Below are 24,567 nucleotides of genomic sequence, written 5' to 3'. Positions count from 1 at the left end.
TCAGCCAATTTTTTTTTTTAATTTATGCAATAAAATATCATTTGGCTATAGATTCATTCAGTTTAGGTAATGGTCGTGATATTGCAGAACAAATTAAGGCTCATAAAGTTGAGTGATATATCGTTTTGGATAATAAATGATAATTTTCGGTGAAGTTGTCCCGAAACAGGTCAAACCAGTATCGGCAGATGCGTCTGTCGAAATCAAGGAATATTGGTGAAGAACTGTCAAAGTAAAATTTGAGGACACAAGAAAAATGCCAGACGTGAAATATCAGTCATGCTTTTTGACAGACGTCTTTGCCGATACTGACTTTTCCCTGCCAAGAACTTAGTTGATTATCGGCCTGATTCAGATATCAGTCAAGTTTTCGACAGACATCACCTCTGATACTGATTTTTCCATTTCAACGCACCAAATTATGATGTTTTTGGCCCTTTTTTTTGACATTGTATCCTATGGTGTGTCTGTACAAGCTATAATATGTCATTTTCAGCCATCTTTTTAACATGTCAAAATTTATCGTTTTTCCACATACCGTACTGTGGCATTTTTGGCCATTTTTTGACATTCGACATTTTTCAACATGCTAAATTATGACATTTTTGGTTTTTTTTTCGACATTGTATAGTATGACATGTCTCTGTAGGCTGTAGTATGTAGTTTTCAGCCATTTTTTTTTACGTCAAAATTTGACGTTTTTCAACATGCTAAATTATGACATTTTTGACATTTTTTTGACATTGCATAGTATGGGGTGTCTCTACAAGCTATAATATGTTGTTTTCAGCCATTTTTTTTGACACGCAAACTTTTGATGTTTTGGGCCTTTTTTTCAAAATTGTGGCATGTCTGTACAAGCTATAATATGCCGTTTTCAGCCATTTCTCCGACATGTCAAAACCTGTCAATTTTTGAGACACTATGCTATTGCGTTACGGCCATTTTTTTGACATCCTAAATTATGACCTTTCTTGCCCTTTTTTGACATTGTATCCTATGGCATGTCTGTATAAGCTATAATATGTCATCTTCAGCCATCTTTTTAACACGTCAAAATTTGGTGTTTTTCCACATACTGTACTATGGCATTTTTGGCCATTTTTGACATTGTATAGTATCACTTGTCTCTATAGGCTGTAGTATATAGTTCTCAGCCATTTTTTTTGACATGTCAAAATTTGACGTTTTTTGACATGCTAAATTATGACATTTTTGGTATTTTTTTCGACATTGTTTACTATGGGGTGTCTCAACAAGCTATAATATGTCATTTTCAGTGATCTTTTGACGTAAAAATTTGACATTTTTTGACATGCTAAATTTTGATGTTTTGGGCCTTTTTTTCGACATTGTATACTATGGCGTGTCTTTACAAGCTATAATATGTCGTTTTCAGCCATTTCTTTGACATGTCAAAATCTGATGATTTTCGGGATACTATACTACTGCGTTTAGGGCCATTTTTTTTGACATCCTAAATTATGACTTTTTTTGGCCTTTTTTTAAGACATTGTATAGTCTGGCGTGTCTCTACAAGCTATAATATGTTGTTTTCAGCCATTTTTTGACATGCTAAATTAAGATGTTTTGGGCTTTTTTTCAACAATGTATTCTGTGGCGTGTCTGTACAACCTTGATATGTTGCTTTTAGGCATTTTTTTCAGCGTATCAAGATAATGATGTTTTTTTGCCTAATTTTAACATTCTATACAATGAGGTGTCTCTATAAACTATAATATGTTGTTTTGAAAATATTAATATTTGAAGATTTTCAAAATTCTATACTAAGGAGTTTTTGGACATTTTTTGACATTGTGTACTATGATGTGTCTCTATAAGCTATAATGTCGTTTTTTTGACAGGTCAAAAATTTGACCTGTGGCGCCCTATACTATGGCGTTTTTGGCCATTTTCGACATGCTAAATGATTATGTTTTGTTTTGTTTTTTGACATTCACATGTCTCTATAGGCTGTAGTATATATGTAGTATATATATAATATGTCGTTTTCAGCCATTTCTTTGACATGTCAAAATCTGTAGATTTTCGGGATACTACACTATGGTGTTTTTGGCCATTTTTTCGACATGCTAAATTATGACGTTTTTGGTCTTTTTTTCAAAGTTGCATACTATGACGTGTCTGAAGTAATAATATGTGATTTTCAGGCATTTTTTTGACATGCCAAAATTTTTGTTCTTTTTTCAACATTGTTTACTATTGGGTGTCTCTACAATCAATTATAGGCGTTTTCTGACATCTTTTTTGACATGCGAAATTATGAAGCTTTTTGCTTCAACATTGTACACAATGACATGTCTGTACAAGCTTAAATATGTCATTTTCAGCCTTTTTTTCTCGACATTCGATACTATGGCAATTTAAGAGCAACAGTCGCTTTGAAAGTGCCCCCGTTCATGACAATAATGGCAGTTTTTTTCAGACTCACAAGCACCCCCGTCAGGTCTCTTCTCCACCGCCCCATGCCTAACTGACCAACCTGACAGTCACAGAGGTCCCGCTGCGCCGCATGATTCCAACCATAACCACCATGTGTTAAAATATTTGTCTCACTGAAAAACATTCTCACTGACGTACATAGCCACATGCCCAGGTATGGAATTTTTAAACGGACTCCAACACCATCAGATTGCACAGATCATCATAGCTGCCTGAGCCCTGCCAGTTAACACACACTGCAACATTAAGGTACAGGTAAACTCCAACCACCAGTGCGCCTCAGCCAGCCACTCAAACAGTGAGAAAAAGGTTTCAGGATCTCTCTCATCAAATCTTGCAACAAGCCTCAAATCACTCAAGTCATCTAGCCTTGGGGAACTACATGGAACAGAGGGGTTAACAGGGAGAAGAATATCAGCAGCCATTATCTATTCTCTAACCAGATTCAATTTCTGCATTTGCAAGTCAATTTTCGCCTTGTCTCCTGCCTCAATTTCTCCACAGATAACAACACTTACCTTCTATTGTCGCTGCTAACTGCCAAGGTCAAAGTAGCAAAAATGGACAAAAAGCGCCTGCAAACCCAAAACACAAAGAAACAAAAACAAAAACATTACAAACTTACCAAACTCAGCTACAAAGCGCGACAAACTCACCACATAAGGCTAACTACGTCACAGCAAACAGCTCACACCTGAGTGTAATCTATCAAAAAAAGGCTTTCACCCATGTGCAACAAACAACAAAGCCTCAACCGGGCTGTCAAACTAAAAGAAACAAACAAACAAAAAAAAAACAACTAATGATCCAAGAAAAGAAAACAAAAGAAACGGTCTTACCAAGATCCCAATTGGGCTTCAAACTTGGACGAGCCCCCAACTTGTTATGGCTGGCTCGCAGACCGCAACAAACACAAGAGATACACTCAAAAGTAAGGCAAACCAACCAATGTTTATTCATATAAATGAAAAAAAAAGTAATGGGGAGTGGATGTGTGCATCAGTGGTGTCTGTAGGTCAGTGGATGCTGGGATAATGTGTGGTGCGTGTTGTAGGTGCGAAGAAAATAAAAGGAAAAAGTGGCAAGGCAGAAGCAACAAATAATCAGAAGCAATGGCCAGGTGTTCCTAATTATGCAGTCGGCTCCACCTGGCCCAGGACCTGGAGACACAAAGCATACACAGGACTCGACACAATACGTTGAAAAAAGACAAAAACGTCAAAATTTAGCATGTCAAAAAATGTCAGATTTTGACATGTCAAAAAAAAGGCTGAAAATGACAAAGACATCATAGTATATAATATCGAAAAAAAAGCCAAAAACGTCATAATTTAGCATGTCAAAAAAAGCCAAAAACATCATAATTTAGCATGTCGGAAAAATTGCCAAAAACGCCATAGTAAAGTACACCGAAAAACGGCAAATATTGACGTCAAAAAATGGCTGAAAATGACATAGTATACACATCATAATATACAATTTAAAAAAAAGGCCAAAAAACATCAGAATTTAGCATGTCGAAAAAATGGCCAAAAATGCCATATTATAGCATGTACATAATGTACATGGGGAACCCGCTCTACCAGATGAGCTAACGGGCTTGCCAAATTGTACCTTTTTCAATCAGGGGTTTTCAGACGTCAGAAAGATTACATAGCTTAAATAATAGTGATTTGTATTTCTTAGTATTGTATCAAGATGCGTTATTGTATAGTATTCACAAAAAAAGGCCAACAACATTAGAATATAGCATGTCAAATAAATGGTGGAAAACATCATAGTAGTATGTCTAAAAATGTGAAAATATGACATCAAAAAAAACAGCTGAAAAAGACAAAGTATAGCATGTCAAGAAACGTCATAGTACATTATATTGAAAAATAGCCAAAAAACATCATAATTCATTATAGTATGTCTAAAAATGTGAAAATATGACATATCAAAAAACAGCTGAAATCCACATAATATAGCATGTCAAGACACATCATAATAAAGTATGTTGAAATAAACAGACCCAAACATCATAATATAGCATGTCAAAAAAAAAAACCCACTGTAAACATCATAGTATAGAAAGTCAAAAATGTCAAAATATGACATGTCAAATAAAAGGCTGAATATACATATAACATGTTGAGACACGTCATAGTATCTTATGTTGAAAAGCAGCCAATAACATCGGTAACACAATAATATACACAAAAAGTGAGTCGTTACTGAGGAACTAATGAGGAACTAAGCATTAGTTAATGTCAGTTCTTGAGTAACTCCCAGTCAAATGAATAAAGTAGCTAATCATTAGTTGATGACTAATTAGTTTAGAAATGAGTGATGTAACTAATGAGGGATGAGTGAGAAGCTAACCAATAGTTAATGATCAGTTTTTGAGTAACTCCTAAAATTAGTTGGGGGAACAAATGATGAACAACCTAATAACCAATCAACAGTCATCCTATCATAGTGAAATGTAATCCTGCCAGCTCCTGCATATTGTCCAACAAAGATGCCAAATAAGTAACACTTATTAATAATTAACAAATTAGCAACAATGAATGCATGGTTGGAGGGGGTAGTGAACCTATTTGGGATCCCAGTGGTCCGAGAGTAGAAGCTACCCTTGAGCCCCTCAGCACTAGCCCGGTGCACGGAGCATGGCAGAGAAAGACATTTGGAATCCCAAGAAGATCAATGTGGCCAGAACCACAGTCAGTATTTAGTCCTTCTATGTCCACTTCAGCATATACCCACATGGATGTATGGATGCAGATATGGCCTCGTCCATTCATGTCGTCTGGATCAAAGATGGTGTTGATCCTCTTTACCTACCTACAAACTTCAAAGTTCCACAAAAAGCTAAAAAAGAAACAAAACTACACAACAACTAACAACATGTAACAACATGTAACAACTAAATCATAACTAACAATTTGAACATTGCCCTTTTTGCTCCATGTCTCAGTGGTTATTGAGTGCTCAAACATTACTTTATTATTACCTGACCATTAATTACCCTTTTTGCATCCCCTGAAGTAAAGTGTCGCGTCATACTAAGAGGTTAATGAGTACTAAAGCATTACTTAATTATCAACTGACCATTAGCTACCCATTTTGTGTCCCCTGAAGTAAAGTGTTGCATCATACTGAATAGTTAATAAGTAATGAATGATTACTTAATTTTTACTTGACCATTAGTTACCTCTTTTGGGTCCCCTAAAGTAAAGTGTAGCATAATAATGAGCAGTTAATAAGTACTGAATGATTACGTGATTATTACTTGACCATTAGTTACCCATTTTGTGTCCCCTTGAGTAATGAGTACTGAATCATAATGAACTATTACCTTCATTATGTATTCTGTCAGTCTTACACCCTTATTGACTGGTAAATATTATCCTTCTGCAGTAACACATGGTGGGTCCTTCCAGTGATTACAAAATCAATGTAAATTGGATTCTCAAAATTTTAACAATAAATAAATAAGGTTATGGACTAGACAAGCACAGAAGACAGTAGATTCTGTCATTCAAAAATAAGCCAAAAAACAAAACAAAAATATAGGCCTTTGAGTTCCAACAACAAAACAAATAAAAAAAACCCACACTCATTTCATTCTAGCTTCTTCAATTCCTTTTTTTAATGCACACTTGAATTTTTGAAAAGACTTTGAAAGTCATTTTCCAGAGCAATATCAATTTCATGTTTTCATTTTTTCCCCCTCTTACTTTCTCATGTCAGCTTGAACTGTACAAAAATATTATCAAAAATAATCTTCTTTTTGAGGTATAGCCAAACTATAGAGTGGAACATTCCCCAAATGTGAGGAAGTACCACAGCTTTAAAACAGTTCCTTAGCAACAGCTTTGTTGCAAACTCTGCATGTTGTTCTGCTTTTTGGGAGTTGGAAGGAATCAAACATCAGATATCAATTTATTCTTTCAACATAACCATGCTGGAAACTCACTAAACCTGAATTCACACCGCGAGCAGCATGTCCTCTCGTCCTGCCTGTCAACCTGTCACTCACACACACACACACACACACACACACACACACACACACACACACACACAGAGCAGGAGGAGAGATGGGGAAAGACGTTTCCATTGTTCCCTGATGATCTGAATAAGACACTAAACGATCTCTTTGTGCTTTTTAAAAATAATGTTGCTCAGAGGGTCTGAAAAGCTGCTGAATAGCGATAAAGTCAGTACTTTAGTAGTTCTCTTTTCCTGTCACCCTGAGACCTTGGATCATCTTGTTCGTTTGTTTTTGGACATGAAAATGTTATTCTATTGAACAACACCCGTAACAGTGTTCCCTATTTTATAACAGTGAAAACACTGATTGATGGAAAATCTCGTCAATGGCGGGGAAGCATTGTGTTGTAAATGACAGAAAATCTCGTCAATAGCAGGAAGGTGCTGTGTTGAAAATGACGGAAAATCTTGAAAATGGCGGGGAAGCATTCTGTTGTAAAGTTATTATTAAATGATGGAAAATCTCGTCAATGGCGGGGAAAGTGTTAAATGATAAATATAAAGGTACTGGTCAGCCCTTATAGTTTCTGCATGCATGTGTGAGTTTGTAGGTCTGACAAAATCTTATTACAAAAGGAGGCTTGTATTACCTTAAGCAAAGACAACTTTATTAATGCTCAGGTAGCAAAATGATCTCTAAAATGACATTTGAAACACCTAAACACAAAGTAAACCACTCTGTTAAAAAGTTTTTGTATGAAGAGGTAAAGCTTAGATACGTAGAGAAACGCATCGTCTGCAAACAATCTCACTCTCCATCTCTATACTAGCAACAGCATGCAGTCACCTAGGATACCCAGTTCAAACTAAATCCAGTGTCATCTAAAAACTCATTGGACTCTCATCCCAAAGTACATTAAGATTTGCCATAAATAATTTATTATATTGAAATATCTCCATGCAAGTAAACAAAGGACAATAGTTTCAGAGGTCTCAAACACATCAAAGGGGGGTACAAGGGAGACCTAGGATCTATGAAAATATATTCAACAGATATACAGATTGAGACAAAAAATATATAAATACATTTACACCTATCTATATACATATGTACATTAGCAATATCACCCATGTGAATATCACAAATTATTTAGAAATCTCCTCTACAAGACGCCTCTTTTCAAAATGTGAGCGTCTATGTGGTTACGTTTCAAAGACATCGTACCTCATGTTTAGTTGTCAGGTACATGCAGTGAATAGCAGCACAGAATGTATGGAACCAAATAATCTGTAGCATCTATTGTTAAACGGTAAAGTGCATGATACAGATTTTTTTCTGATATATATGATAAACTGAAAAAATGCCCAGGGTTATAATAATACTGATAATACTGATAAACCAGTGATTTTTCTTTAATAGCTAGCATAGTGATACACTGCTTTTTAAATATCTGTATCTCAGTCACTCTACCAAAAATAAGCAGTGGTAAGCTTGTGGCTAGTATTAGATACTATTTTGAGCCAGGAATACTACAATAAACATAAGTAGAGATCCACTTCTTAGTTTAATAAAAATGACCAACTGTCGATGTTTTGACTCTCAAAGTATCAACAGTCAGATTTTGGATTTGAGTGATTTTCTTCATTTCACTGGTCCCATTGCTTCCTAAGAATTTCCTAGAAATAATCTGATAAGCGTAAATTCGTAAGAAAGACCTGTGAAATTATTTAAAAAGTGCTCAGTTGGTAAACTTCCAATTATTATATTGGAGGTGTAATGTTATTATCATTATTATTATTATTACATTCCAATTATGAATTGCTACTGAACCTAAACCTAAAGTCTTTGATTCTTTAACGTCACACACAACAGTTCAGATGAATATGCAAAAATGTTAAATTTTTCAAAGGCAAGGATAGATTTAATATATGTGATGAATTAAGTTTCAGATTATATCCTTAATGGATCTGTCAGGTTTTCCATTCATTAAGATTTCAGCAGTTCTTTCAGGTAATTTATAGGAGCCCATTATTCTGCCAGAAAAAAAGAGAAATGTTAGGAATAATATAAAATAATTCAAAACAATTCCAGATTTTGTTTTTAGATAACTATGTCAAAATCACAATTAAGTCAAAATCAACGTAATATTTTTAATTGAAAAAAAATGTGATTTTACTTCATCAAAAAATGACTGAGATTTGATATATGGAGTGATACCATTTTGAGATACTAACTCAAAATAAAAGAATGTAAGTCAAAATTGGGTTATTAAAAATCAAAATCAAAAACAATACAATAAAAAATGTAGAAAGATCTGAGTGTTTTGTTTTTATTTATTCTGTATCTCTTACTGACTTAAACTGCCTTTGTTTTTGTCTCTGTTAAGTGTCTGACAGTCTCGTGAAAAGTGCTTTATAAAGAAAATGTATTATTATTATCATCATCATTATTTATTATATATTATTATTTGGCTTTAAGTCAAAGTTTTGACTTACATTCTAAAAAAATTGACAACCAAATAATTTTGACTGTCTAATGATGTTTACTTGTTAAAGCTCATAATTATGACTTACCAAGTGAAATTTTTGTTTCAGCATCTCATTATTTTGACTAATGATTATTTCTTTTTTGGTAACATTTAAACTATTTTACTTTTTTTTCTGTCAGAAATCGGCCTCTATAGACCTGTCAGAAAATCATAAACTACTTATAAATTAATAAATTTAATGCAACTATGTAACAATTCACTGGTTTTTCAGATAACTGAGTTATGTACTTTGTATATTGTCTCAGAACATTTTCCAAAATTGTTATTTATTTATAAACTGAGAATTACCACCATATTACATAGTTCTTTCAGGGAACCCTTTGAATAAATTGTTAGGAAATAATGGGACTCAATAAATAAACATTTTATAAATGGGGTGCAGTCATATGACATGCCTATCATGAAGAAAATGGTGATGTCAGATTGTAAACATTAAGGCCTCTCTTCAGGCGGAGATTATAACCAAAATCTACAGTATTTGATGACAGTTTAAACAGTTCAGCCTACCATTAGTTTGCTTATGCTTAGTGGCAGAAATGACTACGAGAATGTTTCGAGTTGTAGGGCTCAACTTGTTAATAACAGTCCTGTTCTGATTGTGTATATCTATTATTAAATCCTTTTTTATAAAGAATGCTGTTACAGTGTCACATATTGACAGACATCATTGACAATTTGAATACATGTTAAACTCTATTATAAATTTGTCTTTGATCATTAAAGTGGCATATTTACATATATTTGTAAGCTCATAGTTATTGCATTACATAAAATTCAAAAACACATTTAAACCCTGTTTTCCGGTCATAGCACAGAGTACTCTGCCTTTGTCACTGAAATAAATAAATAGTTATGATATGTTCACAAAAAAATAACATTATTTGTACATTCGAAAGACAATGTTTCTCCAATTCGATAGTTTATAACACTGAACAATAAATTAAAAACATACCTGAAACAAGTCAAACTTAGTTGTGTTTTAACAATTGTCTTCTATTAAGAATAAAAAAAAAGTAGAGCACTTGACATTTCAAATGAACCGATATGGAGGAACAGTTGACATTTTCATGGATACTGTCAGAATCGACAGGCTCTGACAGACAAAGTGTTCATTTCTGCAGTGGTGGAAGTCTTTGAGGAATAGTGTGACTTTGCCTCGACTCTTGTAGTGGAATAAAAATCCCCCGTGGGGTTCACGAACCACACTGAACATGCTCTAAAAACTAGTAGGAATATTTATGTACCACAAACCTACCATATCTGGACAAATCTAGACATTAGGCATTATAAAATACAAAGAATTCCTGGATAAAAATAAGCTTAACCCCCAACCTTAAAGTATTAGAGCTGGGATAAAAAGTCCTGATGCTTTATATTGCATCGTTACTCTACTCCTACAACACTACCACGGTATTACCTCACTTCCTCTTTGCGACCACGGAGGAGTGAAGCAGGACATCCATTCACCACAGAGGGAATACCTCGTCTAACATGCTCTGCTGTTAAATAATGCCACCAGTTTTCAGTCTATTTGGTCGGTGTGTTTGAAACAAAAAGCAGCAGCTCATTATTTTTCCGTTCCTAGGTGGCAGCACAGACACCTCTCCACAACCTTCCCCCCAAAAACACGACTTCCTCAAAACCTCAACACGACAATTTCACGCAAACCTGCTTCATTTTACAAGGATGCCATCCTTATAATCAGCATGCATTAGGGAGGAGAAACACTTAAGAGTCTCCCCGTGAAGCTAGTTTTCAGTGCAAGTTTGAATTTCTGTTTTTAACATCCACACACAAACAACAGAACTGAATCAAGTCAAATCAACAAGACAAACGCCTTCAGAGGAAATTGTGCTTGTTTTTACACGTTTGAAAAGATCTTAGGTGTGGATATCAGCAACCCCCGGGTCCAGAAATAAAACCCACCCGGGTGTTTTGTGACCTCCGGAGGAGACATGTGCGTATGACTTGAATAAATAATAAATATGACATCTGGGGGTATTTACAGAGGGGTGCTATTTACAGAAGGAAAAGAAAAACTCTCCATAAACCCAATTCATTTCCAGTAAAAAACATAGAAGCTACAGCTGTGACAATACTGAAGTTAATCTATAAAAAGGTGAGTGGATAATGCCCCGGTTCCATGTAGAACTATTAGCTGTATGTCGGAAAATGTTCTGAACAAACAACAGACTTAATCATGATCACATAATGGAAATCACCCCAAAATAGCGATGTTTGGAAAATGTGCTCATCTGCATAACAGATTCTGTTATAAACACGGTCACTCTAACCCTAATTTTGTTTAACCCTTTGAGGCCTGAGCAAATTGTCTTGATTTCTTCCAAAAACATGGAGAGAAGGCAATAAGCAACAAAAGAGGAAATTAATAAATAAGTAAAAAAAAGGTATTCGACAAGAAATGACCTGGCAATTAGTAAAAGCAATAAAATAAATAAAAGGGAAAATGAAGTTCAACTAAACTAACACGGTAAGCAAGACTAATTTTAAATATGTAATTATGATAATTCTAAAAAAAAAAAAAATTCCCTAGCTTTTATTCCCTAAACAGTTCTCCCTACTTTTTTTCTATCTCTACTTATTTCTTGCAATTTGTGGAAAATTTATTACCAAGTTGCTCATTGCCTTTCTACAATGTTTATTTTTATTTTATTTTATTTTAAGAAATTGCACCAGTTTTCTCAAGGTTCAAAGCAGCACAAAGAAATTATGTCACTCCAGGTTTCAAAGGGTTAAACATTATCATTTACCTCATTGCTTTTAGAATTATTACTGTCTAGTAGATCTAAAAAGACCTGCCTTTCCTCTCTGGAAAGGTTAGCAGCTAGTAAACACTACCACTTTCACACCTAAATACGGGGAATTTCAAAAATAAATCACATCAGAAGTAAGCAGAAGTCCTGTGCTGTCCTCAGTGCTGTCCTGTGCTTGGAACGAGTCAGTCATTACCATCTCTGCTCCTGAAATCAATCCCGTGCTCCTGTCGTGAGCAAACATCAGCTCCATATTGCACGGAGCAGAGACAGGCATCAGAATCAGAGCAGAATCTTCTCACAAAAGAGAATCAAAGCAGGAAACAGAGCGTGAATCAGATGGTATTCGCAGATAATTCTTGCTGTTGTTTGGATTTAGAATGATACTTTCTGCATTCTGTTGTCGGAAACCTCCATCTATCTACTCTAACACTTCAATAGGAATTCCCTGCAACACCGTTTCTAGTGTGTGTTCGTGTGTGTGTGTGTATGCATGTTTATCTGTGTGTGTGCACGTGTTTTTGTGTGTGTTTCAGTCATCCCGGCAGGTCGGCAGGTTGACAAAGGTGAAGATATTGTACTCGATGAGGCAGGAGAAACACAAGAAGACGGAGTAGAGGAGGAGACATGTGAAACCTAAGCGCTTGTCCAGTGTCCACTTGTTTAGGTGAACTCCCAGGACCTGGACAGACAGATTTTTTTTGGGCGGGGTGGGGTGGGGTTGCCAGGTGGGTGGAGAAAACAATATCAATAGGCAGAGTGAAGAAAAAAACCCATGGAGAAAAGTGAGAAAGCTGTCAGAGGAACTTGTGGTAAGACGAGCTGCCATATACTCACCGTCAGGAACACGGATGCCAGCAGGAGCACCACAGAGAAGATCAAACCTTTGCTGTTGAGTTTGATCTGAAAAGAGATCATGTTTGAGACATGAGAACATCACTATGAAGAAAAATATGTGTGTTGACTTAACATCAAATGGTCCACATGCACCTCCACCAGTCCTTCTATAGCTTTGTCGCTAGATGCTAAGAAGGCATTTGACAGGGTGGAGTGGGCATATTTATTCAAGATTATAAATTCCTACAGATTTGGTCCCTTTTTTATTAGATGCATTAAAAGCCTATATTCAAGAAGTAATGCTTCTGATGGCCGAGCATCCCCAGTTTTTAACACCAGGCAGGGATGCCCTCTATCTCCTTTGCTATTTGTTTTGGCCCTTGAACCTTCGGCTATATATATATGGTTTGTTATGATATTTCTGTTCCACCTGCTCTTGGTGCTATGTAGGTGGGGCCACACCTATATTGTATAATGTTTTCAAACCCCTGATGAAGGCAGGCATTGGTCGAAACATGTTGGCTTTTTAAATGATTTAGACACTATCATACAGACTTTTTAAAATGTAATTTCTCCTCGTTTTTGAGGTTTTCCAAGTGTTTTCTAAGATTCAGTTTATTACAATGGAAATGGTAGTATCAGAGGATCAGCTTAAGGAGGCAACTTTAATCTGTGCAAAGGTTTTATGTAGAGTTCAAGTTTTCAGTTCTGGACAACTTGTTTGGAAAATTATCTACTTATCTACCACTACTATTTATCTGTCTATTCTGCTCCAGAACTTTGGACCTTATGTAAAATTCACATGTGGACCTTTAATACAAGTAAGACTCTCACAAAGTAAGCTCCATGCAAAAAATGTGCAACTTTATCACTCTGTTTACAAATGACATCATCCGAGTACCTTATGTCATACACCTCAATGGGCTGTTGTTCAAAAGCTAATAATTATTTTTGAAAAATCAATAAATTACTACAAGTTTAATTTGAATTTTAATTGCTTTGTTCAACAGAATAACACTCATTTATGTTCTTTGTAGTGATAATTTGGTTCCCGCATAAACCAGCTGCTTTCATTATCAAACCAGTAACTCAGCGACTACTTCCTATCTCTCCATACACACAAACACAAACACACACACACACACACACACACACACACATTTATTATAATTACAGTCTCTGTTCATCCTTATCTCTCTTCAGCTAATTTAGGGCCCGAGTACGAACTGTGCTGGGGAAATTTTTTTCATTTTGGTGCTTTTGGAAACGGCCGTGGCAAAATAACTCCACAGTGCCCCCTAACGTGTAGCCCCAATGGCCAGTTTCATTTACAATTACGAAACTTGGTAAAGGCACAAAAGCCTGTTGGACCCACCCCCCAAACCCAACAGGAAGTCGGCCAGTATGATTTCCAGCGATTTCCGGCCTCGTACTTTTGCAAACTTTTCCTACAGGGTTAATCCAATCAACTTCAAATTTGGTGTGTCCAATCTTAACCCCTTTGCAATGATTATTTATCAAAGGTCTGCGAAAAACTTTCATGGTTTTCCTGTGTCGCGGCGTAGAATGTTTATTAATTAATGTTTCACTATAAAACAGGAAATTGTTGTAACTTTAGTGTACATTGTCTGATCTGCCTGAAACTTCATAGGTTTGATAAAGGTCTCACCCTGAACACATCTGTATGACAGTATTCACTATCTGTAACAGCGCCACCTAGTGGTAACTGGAAATGTATTTTTTTTGTACTTTTGCAAATTTGTCCTACACAATTAAACTCATACAGCTGAAATTCTGTCTGTCTGATCTTAAGACCTTTTACGATTGCAAATTATCAAAGGTCCGCACAAAACTTTTACTGTTTGTTTGTGTCTTAGCATCGAATACCGATGTTTTGCTGTAGAGGGGGTAATTATTATAACTTTACTGTACATGCTCAAATCTTCTACAAACATGGCATGGTGGACAACAGTCCAGCCCTTAGCAGGTTTGTATGCTAATTTTCTGTCTGCATGCTAACATGTCTCAGTAGCATCCCCGCGATATTTTAACGAGAAAGCCCTCTCACTGCATTTTACCTGCATGTATGAAATCTGTTACACATGTCCAAATGTACAAAAAAGCCTCTTGGACCCACGCTCCAAAGCCAACAGTCAGTCATTTTGAATTTTGTGCCCACTTTTGGTGCTTTCCACCTCTTGTACTATTGCAAACTAGTAGCTATTAGCCCAATTGACTTCAAATTTTGGCGATGAAAAGTTATCAAAGAATTAGGATAGAATTTTGATGTTTTGTCATAAAACAGTAAATTGTTACAACTTTGGTGTACATTGTCCGATCTGCCTGAAACTTAGGTTTGATAAGGGTCTCGTCCTGAACACATCTGTATGACAATATTGACTAGTTGTAAAAGTGCCACCTACTGGCAACAGGAAGCAAGCCTCTCATCTAGTGGTCGATGGAAGCACTACATCATGTGAAATATCTCACTCTAGGGTCCAAACTCTCTGCGTGCATTATTTATCCGACTTTCACAGAAGTGAACGAACGCTTTAGCTGGAGTTCACCAGTACCCTGGTATACATTTCATCCCTGATATACATTTACTCCCTGCTTGCAGCTTTAATTATTATCATTATTAGGGCCCAAGCACCGACCGCAGGTGGTCGTGACTTAGTATTGTTTTATGGTGTGTATTGTGTGGCCACTAGATGTTGCTGTTTTTTGGCTGTAATTTGATATCTTGATCTGGATGTACTATGTAGCTTTATATAACTTTTCATACCCTATAGGGATACATTTTAGGTACGAGTTAAGGCAGAGTGAAATTCACTAATGCCTTCTGATTATGGTGGGTTTACGCCCCAGTAAACTCTGCAATGGCCAACAACATATACATCAGATGTTTTTTGATTACTAGACTACGGTACAAGAGGCTAATAGAAGTCTTGAACCCCTTTTGTAAACGCATTTTAATGATATGACTGTATGCGATAGGGAGAAACTATTCCGATGTCTTTTCATATAAGTATTTATTTCTGATGAAGTGTGTGTTTTCAGCCACTACATGGTGCCGTTTCAGGCTCTACTTGATATCTTTCACTGAATGTACCCTGTAGCTTTATATTTATCTACCCTATAGGGTTACATAATATGTACGAGTTAAAGCAAAGCAAAATTTATTGATTCTAATCATATTTTCAAGGTTCGATTTTCACCCCAGTTAGTTATACAGTGGCCGAGAGTATACACACTTAAGGACATTGGAAATGATAAAAGATTTGTTGTACCATTAAGCAGACCTACAGGAGACTTAAAGCCCTCGAAAGTTACACTTTGATGAAGGCTTTTGTTCATGTGTGTGCAAGAAAAATTCAAATATCTTTTTACTAACAAGTTTTTGGTCTTTATGATTTGTATGTCTTTTTGTTTTATTTGATAGCTTGTACTGGATGTATGCTGTAGCTTTATTGGACCCTTTTTGTGCCCTACAGGGATACGGTGGAGCTTCATGTATTCGTCGTTTTTATGGTTTTGGGGACCCCAGTTATCTTTACCACAGCATACAGATCATAAGGATTGTGAATCCTAAACTCCTTTGTAGTTGTTTAATGTGTCTTAATGGAAGTCTAAGAGAGAGAGAACATCCTCTTTAAATATAAAAATGTACTGTTGTTTATGTGTGTATGTCTTTGGCCACTGGTTGTTGTCCAGGCTGTAATTTGATATCTTATACTATATGTATATGTACTCTGTAGCTTTATACTAATTTATTTACCCTATAGGAATACATTTCTTGTACGAGTTAAGGCAAAGTGTGATTCCTCTACTTCTGTTTTTCTTATTGGTGGAGTGACACCCTGTTAAATCTGCAGGGACCAAAGACATACACATCAGAGGTTTTTAATACGAGCTTGCTTTAACATTTATGGTATGGTCTTTCTGGTTGCAACTGCCACTGTGCGAGACATTTTTTAAATGGTATTGACATATTTGTAACTGATGTTATATTTTGTAAGCGTACTTCTTGTATATAAACGGACGCATCTGCTTAGTGTTCACAACGCTGATGAAGACTGTTAGTTGAAGCGCGTTTGTTGTGTGGCTGTCACAGGCCCAGAATTAAAAGCATCTAAAAAGGACATTATTGTGTGCTGATGGTCAGTTTTGTCATACATTGTTTTTGTGTCGTGCACCTGGAAAAGTTTTTCAGTTTTTGTTGGGAGTGTGCTTCTTTTTTTCCTTGTGTTGTGATCAAGCTGCAGCCCCGAACACATCATCATGTCAGTTAACTACAATACAAACTGCGTCACCTACTGGCAACAGGAAGTAAGCCTCATAACAAAAATATCCTTTGATTTACATGAAATTTACAAGCTTTGGTCTAGCAATAATGTAGACCAGGATGACGTAGATTTTGTGTTGCCGCTAGCACCACCTAGTGCTTACTGGAAGTACAACACACTGAAATATCTCACTCAAGGGTCCAAACTCTCTGCGTGCATTTTCCGACTTCGCTGAAATGAAAGATCACTTGAGACAGACTCTGGCCAGTACCCCCAGCTTGCGCAGGGGAGTGAGGGCCCATTCATCACTGCTTGCAGCTTTAATTGCTTTTTGTTGTTCTCTTCTGTATCTTGTAGCTCGTATTGTCGTTAAGATCGCGTTATCATGAAGCTGTGTATCACTTTATCATGTTGACTTTTTTGGGATGATTTTTTTAAAACCCAGCTGGATTTTATTATCTCAAGTGTACAGATTACTGCACAGCATCTTTTTCTGTTTTTATCAGATTTTCTCTGTTCATCCATCAGCGACTGTGTTTTATCGCAGCACAAAGAAACTCAATTGTAAACTTGAGAAAATACGATTTGTGTCTTATCTCAGCTGCTAACTTAAAGCAGAGTACAAAGACGCAGTCAGATGCAGCTCGATCTTGTTTACTCCTTTACATTGTGATATGGATTTCACATTAAGAGATAATTGTGTCTGATAGTGCTCATGGTTCCCAGCTCGCCTGCATGTTAAACCATGAAATGACAATTTCTTACTTTGCGAGCACTCACCCAACAAGGTGTAAACCAGTCTAAGCTTCAAAACAAATCTCCAGGACACCACACTTTATTCACCAACTATGGATATTCTGCCATCTTGCTTTTATCAGGGTGCTGTGGTGAACTTATGGACAAGATGATGTCCCTCAAAAAGCTCTGTGTACATCCCTGCAGTCAGCTTTGAACAAAAAAGCTAACTTTCATTTGTCAACCCTACTACTTTTACATATGTTTAGAATTTTAGCACTACAACTCCCATCATGCTTTGGGTGATACAAACAGAATCTGTATGGAGGACTAAAGTTGCCAAAATTAAAAATCATTTAATCTTTTTTTTTTTCCTAGTAGATTGTTGTCTGCACATCCAGGTACAGTATGACTTTCCATGGTGCAACATTACACTTTTCTGGCAGACAGAAGCTTCCCAAACAAAATGATAAATAAGTGACTAAATAAATTAAATAACATGCCATGTACCAAAAATAATATTAAAAATAAATGTTGTATAAAAATAATGCATAATATGTGACAAAACTGGTATTCTATCTTTATTTATATACCTTTGTATGACTTCCATTTTTTATTTGCTATCTTATTAAACTTTCCAATTATATCCTTTTATTCATTCATTTTTCCAACTGTAAAATGTGTCTATTTTTATTGTTTTCAATACATAAATTAATAAAACCATAATTCATATAGTTAATCTATGCACTCTGATGTCCATCAACTGGCAAAAAGTTGGCCCCTGACACAATCTGAATGACAGCTTGCTCATTTGCATAATGAAGAGGAAATACATAAAGAAATGTCAGAAAATAATAGAGTTAGACAGGTTTGGCGAAACAAGTAGAGGGAAAAAGTAAAAGGTGAAATCACAGATAAATAATTAATAAGTAAATACATACATGAACAAATAAATATATTTTAAAGTGAATAGATTAATTTTATGATGAGAGTTTAATTGCACAATAATTGAATTAAAAAAATGAAATAATGAATAAATAAATGAATACATTTAAAATTCATAAAAATGTTAAAATATGAATTAACAAAAGGGAAACTTATATAGGAAGGTAAATAAATATGCAAAATAATACAAAGATGAATAAATATAGAAGCAATCAATAAAGAAAAGTCAACATATTTCACATTTTATCAATCAGCTATATTTATCTCAACATTATATTAATATTTAAAATATTACTTTAATATTACTTTAATGGCATGTTCATTTATTTTTTGGGTCATTTGTTTATTTATGCACTTTCAACGGCTTCTGTCCTCCATAGCAGTGCTCTCATTCACCATGGATAGGCATGCAGCATTTAAAGCTAGTCGTGGATGTGCGGACAATAATTTATTTGTTTACTGAAACTGAAAAAAACATACTGATTGATGATTATTTTCTTCTAAGAAGCCTCTCGATTACTACAGTCAATAGAAAGAGTGAGCTGCATTGATTTCAGAACTGTGTATACATCTTCTGTGGTTTGTGCTTTGACCCTGAGGTAGCGGGGGTGAAGGAGAGTGGTACTCACGTCAGAGCCGTAGTTGATAGCCAGAGTCTTCAGGGCCCAAGGGAGACCGAGCCCCACCAGGATGTCAAACACGTTACTGCCGATGGAGTTGGACACCGCCATGTCCCCCATTCCTTGGATGAGGATGGAGTTATAAAGCAGAAGAAACAGGAAAATAAAGGTACAGAGAGACAGCATGAAAGAAAAGTGAGTGGGCAACGAGGAGACAGGAAGTTACACAGGAAGTGTGTGTGTGTGTGTGTGTGTGTGTGGGAGGGCCTGCGACCGGTTGGGACAGAGGTAGGTTGAAGCAGGCGAGATTACAGAAACTATCTGTCCGCCTGACATCCAACAGAAACAACGAAGCGATGAAGCGACAGCAGCTACAAAGCGAAGGATGGACGCCTTAAACTGCAGTGGCGAGTGCAAGTCTCCCGGAGAGCCCCCCCCGCACACTGACAGACACAGCCGTTTAAATATTTGATGACAGGAGCAAGAATAAACACAGATGAAAGGATGGAGGAAGAGACCCTGTCGGGCTGTCTCTCCTCATCACCCCTTCTTCTTCTTTTACAGCCTCACCACAGGGACGGAAAAGGGACAGTGGAAAAAGATGACAGGCCATAATCTTTACCCCCCACCCTCCGCCCTCCACCCCCAGCCGTCTCTATCTCTGTCATCTCCTTCCCTCTCCGGCTCTTTGATAGCAGCTTCACTTTGATTCCGTTGTTTGGCCTCCATCGAGCCGTAGGTGTGTGTGTTTGTGTTAAATGACAGCCTGGTAACCTGTCATTGTGTGTGTGTGTGTGTGTGTGTGTGTGTGTGTGTGTGTGTGTGTGTGTGTGTGTGTGTGTGTGTGTGTGTGTGTGTGTGTGTGTGTGTGTGTGTGTGATTACCTTGTCGCGCCACTATGAGGCTGGCCATGCAATCAGGGACACTGGTGCCGGCTGCCAGGAAGGTGATGCCCATGATGACATCTGGGATACCGAGTGTGAAGCCTATCACTGTTACCTGACAGACAGACACACACTATCACTGCATGTATTTTGGCAGCTGTGTGTGAGTGTTTTTTTTTTTAACTACAAACAAGATAGGAAAGAGATGCAAAGCATATCACTGTGATTTTTTTTTCCAGTCAACATCTCTGCCAGTTTGCTTTTTCTCCTATTTCCTCCCAGTCTCTCACCATCCAGACCATGATGTAGGAGAAGCCGGCGATCCACAGGGTGGAGCTGACGAAGGACAGCATGAAGTAGTTGTCCCAGCGTGGCGTGGAGCAGTTGGGGACGGTGAAGTACAGCAACAGGCACAGAGGCCAGGCCAGCAGCCACTTCAGCTTGTTCAGCACACCCGCTGCAAATACACAGGGCAATATACACTGTCAGGACTGTAATAATAATGATAATAATAATACATCTTATGGTTTGTCTGTTGTGGGCTACTGTAGAAAAATGGTGGACCATGGTACAGGACCCACTTATTATGGATATAAACAGCTCATTCAAAGGTAACAAAAACACAACGATTCTTAGTTTTGGGTTATTATATACTACAAAAAAACATAAATACTGTTTTCTATTTATGCATACTGGACCATTAATTTAGTTCATTTAAAAACTGAAAAAAAACCAACCAAAAACAAAAAAAATAAATCACATTACTTGATAAACTGTTTTTCAACTTCTTTAGATAAAGACATAATTTGATCCAAACGCGCTTGATTTGATAACACCATCTTGTCGATAATCAACAGTGACGACTCTGAAAGATACACAGCAGACTCCTGCTTTTGTTAATCTGCATTTTAATCACATAGTTCATGTCTTCATCTTGATCAGATTAATATTAAAGCAGATTTATCAATTCACTTTATCCTTTCATGAACTTTTTGGGACTAGATTTTTGTGTTTGCCCTTAAAATTATTATTATTTTTTAGTTATGAAAAGCCTTTGGCATTTCTGAAAGACTTTGTGTCTGGACTGCAGTGATGGAAGACAAACTGATGGAGTTTGCTGTTTAAGTTGAAACTGAAGGACAGGGTATTAAAATAAAACCAAAGATAACCGAGATATATATTTGGTCGTGATAAATTTCTTGCAGTGACTGTGACTGTGTAGAGTATAAACATATTCCAGTCAGATCCGTCTGCAGCAGCTACCTGGGCACTGGAAGGGTACAAAGGGTCCCTCTCCATCTTCCTCTTCTTCCTCTTCATCATTCTCGTTGTTCTCATTGTCCTCGTTCTCCGTCTCATTTCCCACCTCTCTGTCATCGCGGCGAACACTGACACCCCTCTCTGCACCAGACAGCCCATTTTCTATGCCCCGCCTACTCCCACCTTTCACTTGAACATCGGAGTCACCGTTGGTTAGGGTCCGTGTGTTGATCAGACGCTGCCTCTGTATCACGCACACAAACACACACACAGTTGACATGTTAATATATTTACTGTGAATGTCTTTTGTCTTTTACTGACAGAAAATGATCAGCGAACTGTCATTGCTAGTTTCAGACAGATGTAATTGTCATTTTCACAACCAAAGCCGACGATGTGTATGTAGCACATGTACTTGTGCCAATGGGCAGGTCTTAAAATTAGGTGTGGTCAGGGGGATTATCAGTGTATTGCTATTTTGAGGTAGTAGAGAGCGAAAAAAAAACCTGCTCCAAAGTCAAAAAGGTTTCCTGCTATTTAAATCCTTTGAAACCTGGAAGATTTAGTGAATTATTTTTCAAAAAGCTAGGGAAAAATTTTCACAGAAAGTTGTTATCACAACTAGATATTCAAAATAATTTTACGGATTATTGTAATTCTTAGCGTTGTTTAAGGTCATTTCCTTTTTTTTTCTTTTTCTTTTTTTTGTTTGGCTTGATTTTTTTGTTGCTTTTTTTGTTTGCTAATTTGGTAAATTTCTTTGTTTTCTTTCTTCTTTTTTTTTTAACTAATCTCCTGCTAATTTTTATTTGTTGGGGGTAATTTCTTCTTGGGTTGCTCATGCCCTTCTTCCTGTATTTTTGGAATAAATCAAGCCAATTTGCCCAGGTTTCAAAGGGTTAAAGGGCACATTATTCAGATAGTAGGCTAAGATGTACCTGCATAGTTGAGTTTTCATAATACACATACACTCTGCTCGTTACACACTCAGGTACAGATGGGTTGCAGGTGGGTAATAAAACATCATTAATGTGGAACATATGAATGGCATTCTGTAAAATGTGAACATAGCAGAGAGCAGAGCAGAGCTGCAGAGCTAAGGTCCCACTCCCCATTTAGTGAGATGCTGCGCACATTTATGAGGAGTTATGACACTATGATTGGCTGAACACATGTTGATGTTGCTATCCTTACATCAGTGGTTTCCACCACAAACCACAGAGGAGCTCTGATTACAACACAAACAGAGGTAGAATTGAGTAGATTAGAATCCCTTTACTGTCACTGAACGGCTGTATAACAACATTTAAGTGCAACTCCACTCAGTGAAACAAAGGGAATACATAAAAATGATTAAAACAATAGAAATAATAAAACAAACATTTTCATCATAAAAATCGTTTTTATTTCTCCTCTAAGTGACTCAGAGGGAATGAATAAAAACTATCAAATTGATAAAAAGGAAATCAAAAAGGATCATTTTTGTCATTCTCATCATTTTTACTTAAAATTATGTTGTACATGACAATAAAGGCATTCCATTCTATTCTATTCTACATCTTTGTGTGTTGTAATCCAAGCTTCTCTGTGGTTTGTCAGACCGGCTTTCCACAACAAACCTTAACTGTGTCATCAGTCAATATTGAAACATAGTCAGATATGATCGGCATTTACAAACAACTGGTGTAGCATCCAGCTGTGGATGCAGATGGTTAAAGTAAAATTATTTGATTGACTATTTGCAAAAGAGATGAACTGCATTTTGGGTGGTGTTAGCACAGACAGTGTCATTATGAAACCAAGAATACACAATTTTCCTTTAAGGGCACTTTTTTTTTTTTTTTTAACATCACGTCGACTTCTCCTTGAGTAATGTACAAAAATCCGTAGTGCCCTTAATAATGAATGTTGGAGCTGATTTGTGGGCCGGGGCCTCGGTGCAGCACCAGATTACCTTGTTAAAGAGGCTGTCTGAAACACTTCACCCTCTGAGGAAAACACACTGCAGTCTGCTTCAAATTTGAAATGGCAGCAATCTTTTTTTTCTCTTTTTCTTTTTTCAATCAAAAGCACAGCTGTAGTGTGCTGGTGTGTATCCTGACCTCAGTGATGAGCATTCGTGAAGCCATGGTGAGGCGGGTTCGTGGGGAGAAGTGGCTGGTGATCATGATCCTCATGCCGGCCTCGGAGAAGGACAGCTGGTGGGGGTACGCCGACAACAGTTCGTCCACCATCAACACTGACGGCTTCCTGTGGTGGTTCGCTGTCAGACAAACACACACATGCATGTAATCACGCAGTACACACATGCACTTATGTCCGAAAGAGAATACATCCATCCATCTACTATATTTTACACCATGTGATACCTGTGCTAGAACATATTGTCCAGCAGCACACAATCAAACCCTACATGACTGAGTGGACTGAATGTTTCTCTGTTTGTAACCATAGAAATGATTCCACATAGATAGACAGCGACAGTATATAACACTTTCTCTTTCAATTCTGCCATCAACAATGGAAGCTCAAATAAGAGTTCAACACTTAGGAAAATACACTTTTCAGTACCAAGAATGGAGATGGAGCAGCACACTAACCAGTATCAAATGAAAGCACATTTTTTCCCGTCCACTGGTTAATTTTGTCCTCTTTCAGACTAATGGAAAGAAAATGCCCAAAATACATACCTAAGTTAACTTTAGTTCAGATTTCTGTTCTGGAATTTTCGGCAAAAAGTGCATATTTAATTAGATAATATCTAATTTGCATATTTAAACACAGAATTAAGAAAAACATGAATTGAAGGTTTGTTTTTTTTTTTTTTAACATGGGTTAGCCCACTAAAAATAGGTTATAGACTCCTTTTCCATTGCCAGTAAAGCAGAGCTGTGTACACGGCTCTGCAGCAGACGAGTATGCCTTGCCTCTGTGTGCGTGTTTTTTTGTTTTTTTTTTGTGTCAAGTTCGACACCACAGACGGGCCGGAACACAGGTTTGTAAAGAGTAGAAAGCAGCACAAAGGATTGTGAAAACTTTATTTTGGTTACTTTTCTACTACTACTTTTTCTATACCTCTTACTTATTCAGTCACTCTTCCAAACTCCATGCAGACTAATTTGGTTTTATGTTTTAATGATGCTTGGATGGAGACAGATGGTAAACAGTAGCGGTGCGACATCGCATCTTGCCAGTTAAGGGGCTAAAATTAGTGAGTTCATGTGAATATTGCGATC

General features: G+C 36.8%; 1 protein-coding gene across 1 annotated transcript in view; it reads right to left on the bottom strand.

Moving 5' to 3' along the window:
• Positions 1-7,087: 7,087 nt before the first annotated feature.
• Positions 7,088-24,567, bottom strand: part of slc24a3 (solute carrier family 24 member 3) — a 111,968-nt gene continuing 94,488 nt past the window's right edge. Inside the window, exons 11-17 of the mRNA XM_042502174.2 lie at positions 23,434-23,594; positions 21,335-21,575; positions 20,362-20,528; positions 20,072-20,186; positions 19,197-19,309; positions 12,602-12,667; positions 7,088-12,446 (exon numbers count right to left, since the gene is read on the bottom strand). Coding sequence (XP_042358108.2) covers positions 12,297-12,446; positions 12,602-12,667; positions 19,197-19,309; positions 20,072-20,186; positions 20,362-20,528; positions 21,335-21,575; positions 23,434-23,594 — 1,013 coding nt within the window. The 3' untranslated portion in view covers positions 7,088-12,296. The remainder of the gene's footprint in view (positions 12,447-12,601; positions 12,668-19,196; positions 19,310-20,071; positions 20,187-20,361; positions 20,529-21,334; positions 21,576-23,433; positions 23,595-24,567) is intronic.

Source organism: Plectropomus leopardus, chromosome 13 (genome assembly GCF_026936395.1).
Source record: "Plectropomus leopardus strain MGB_pleo_1.0 chromosome 13, ASM2693639v1, whole genome shotgun sequence".
NCBI classification, from domain to species: domain Eukaryota; kingdom Metazoa; phylum Chordata; class Actinopteri; order Perciformes; family Serranidae; genus Plectropomus; species Plectropomus leopardus.
This window is presented reverse-complemented; position numbering and strand designations above follow the sequence as displayed.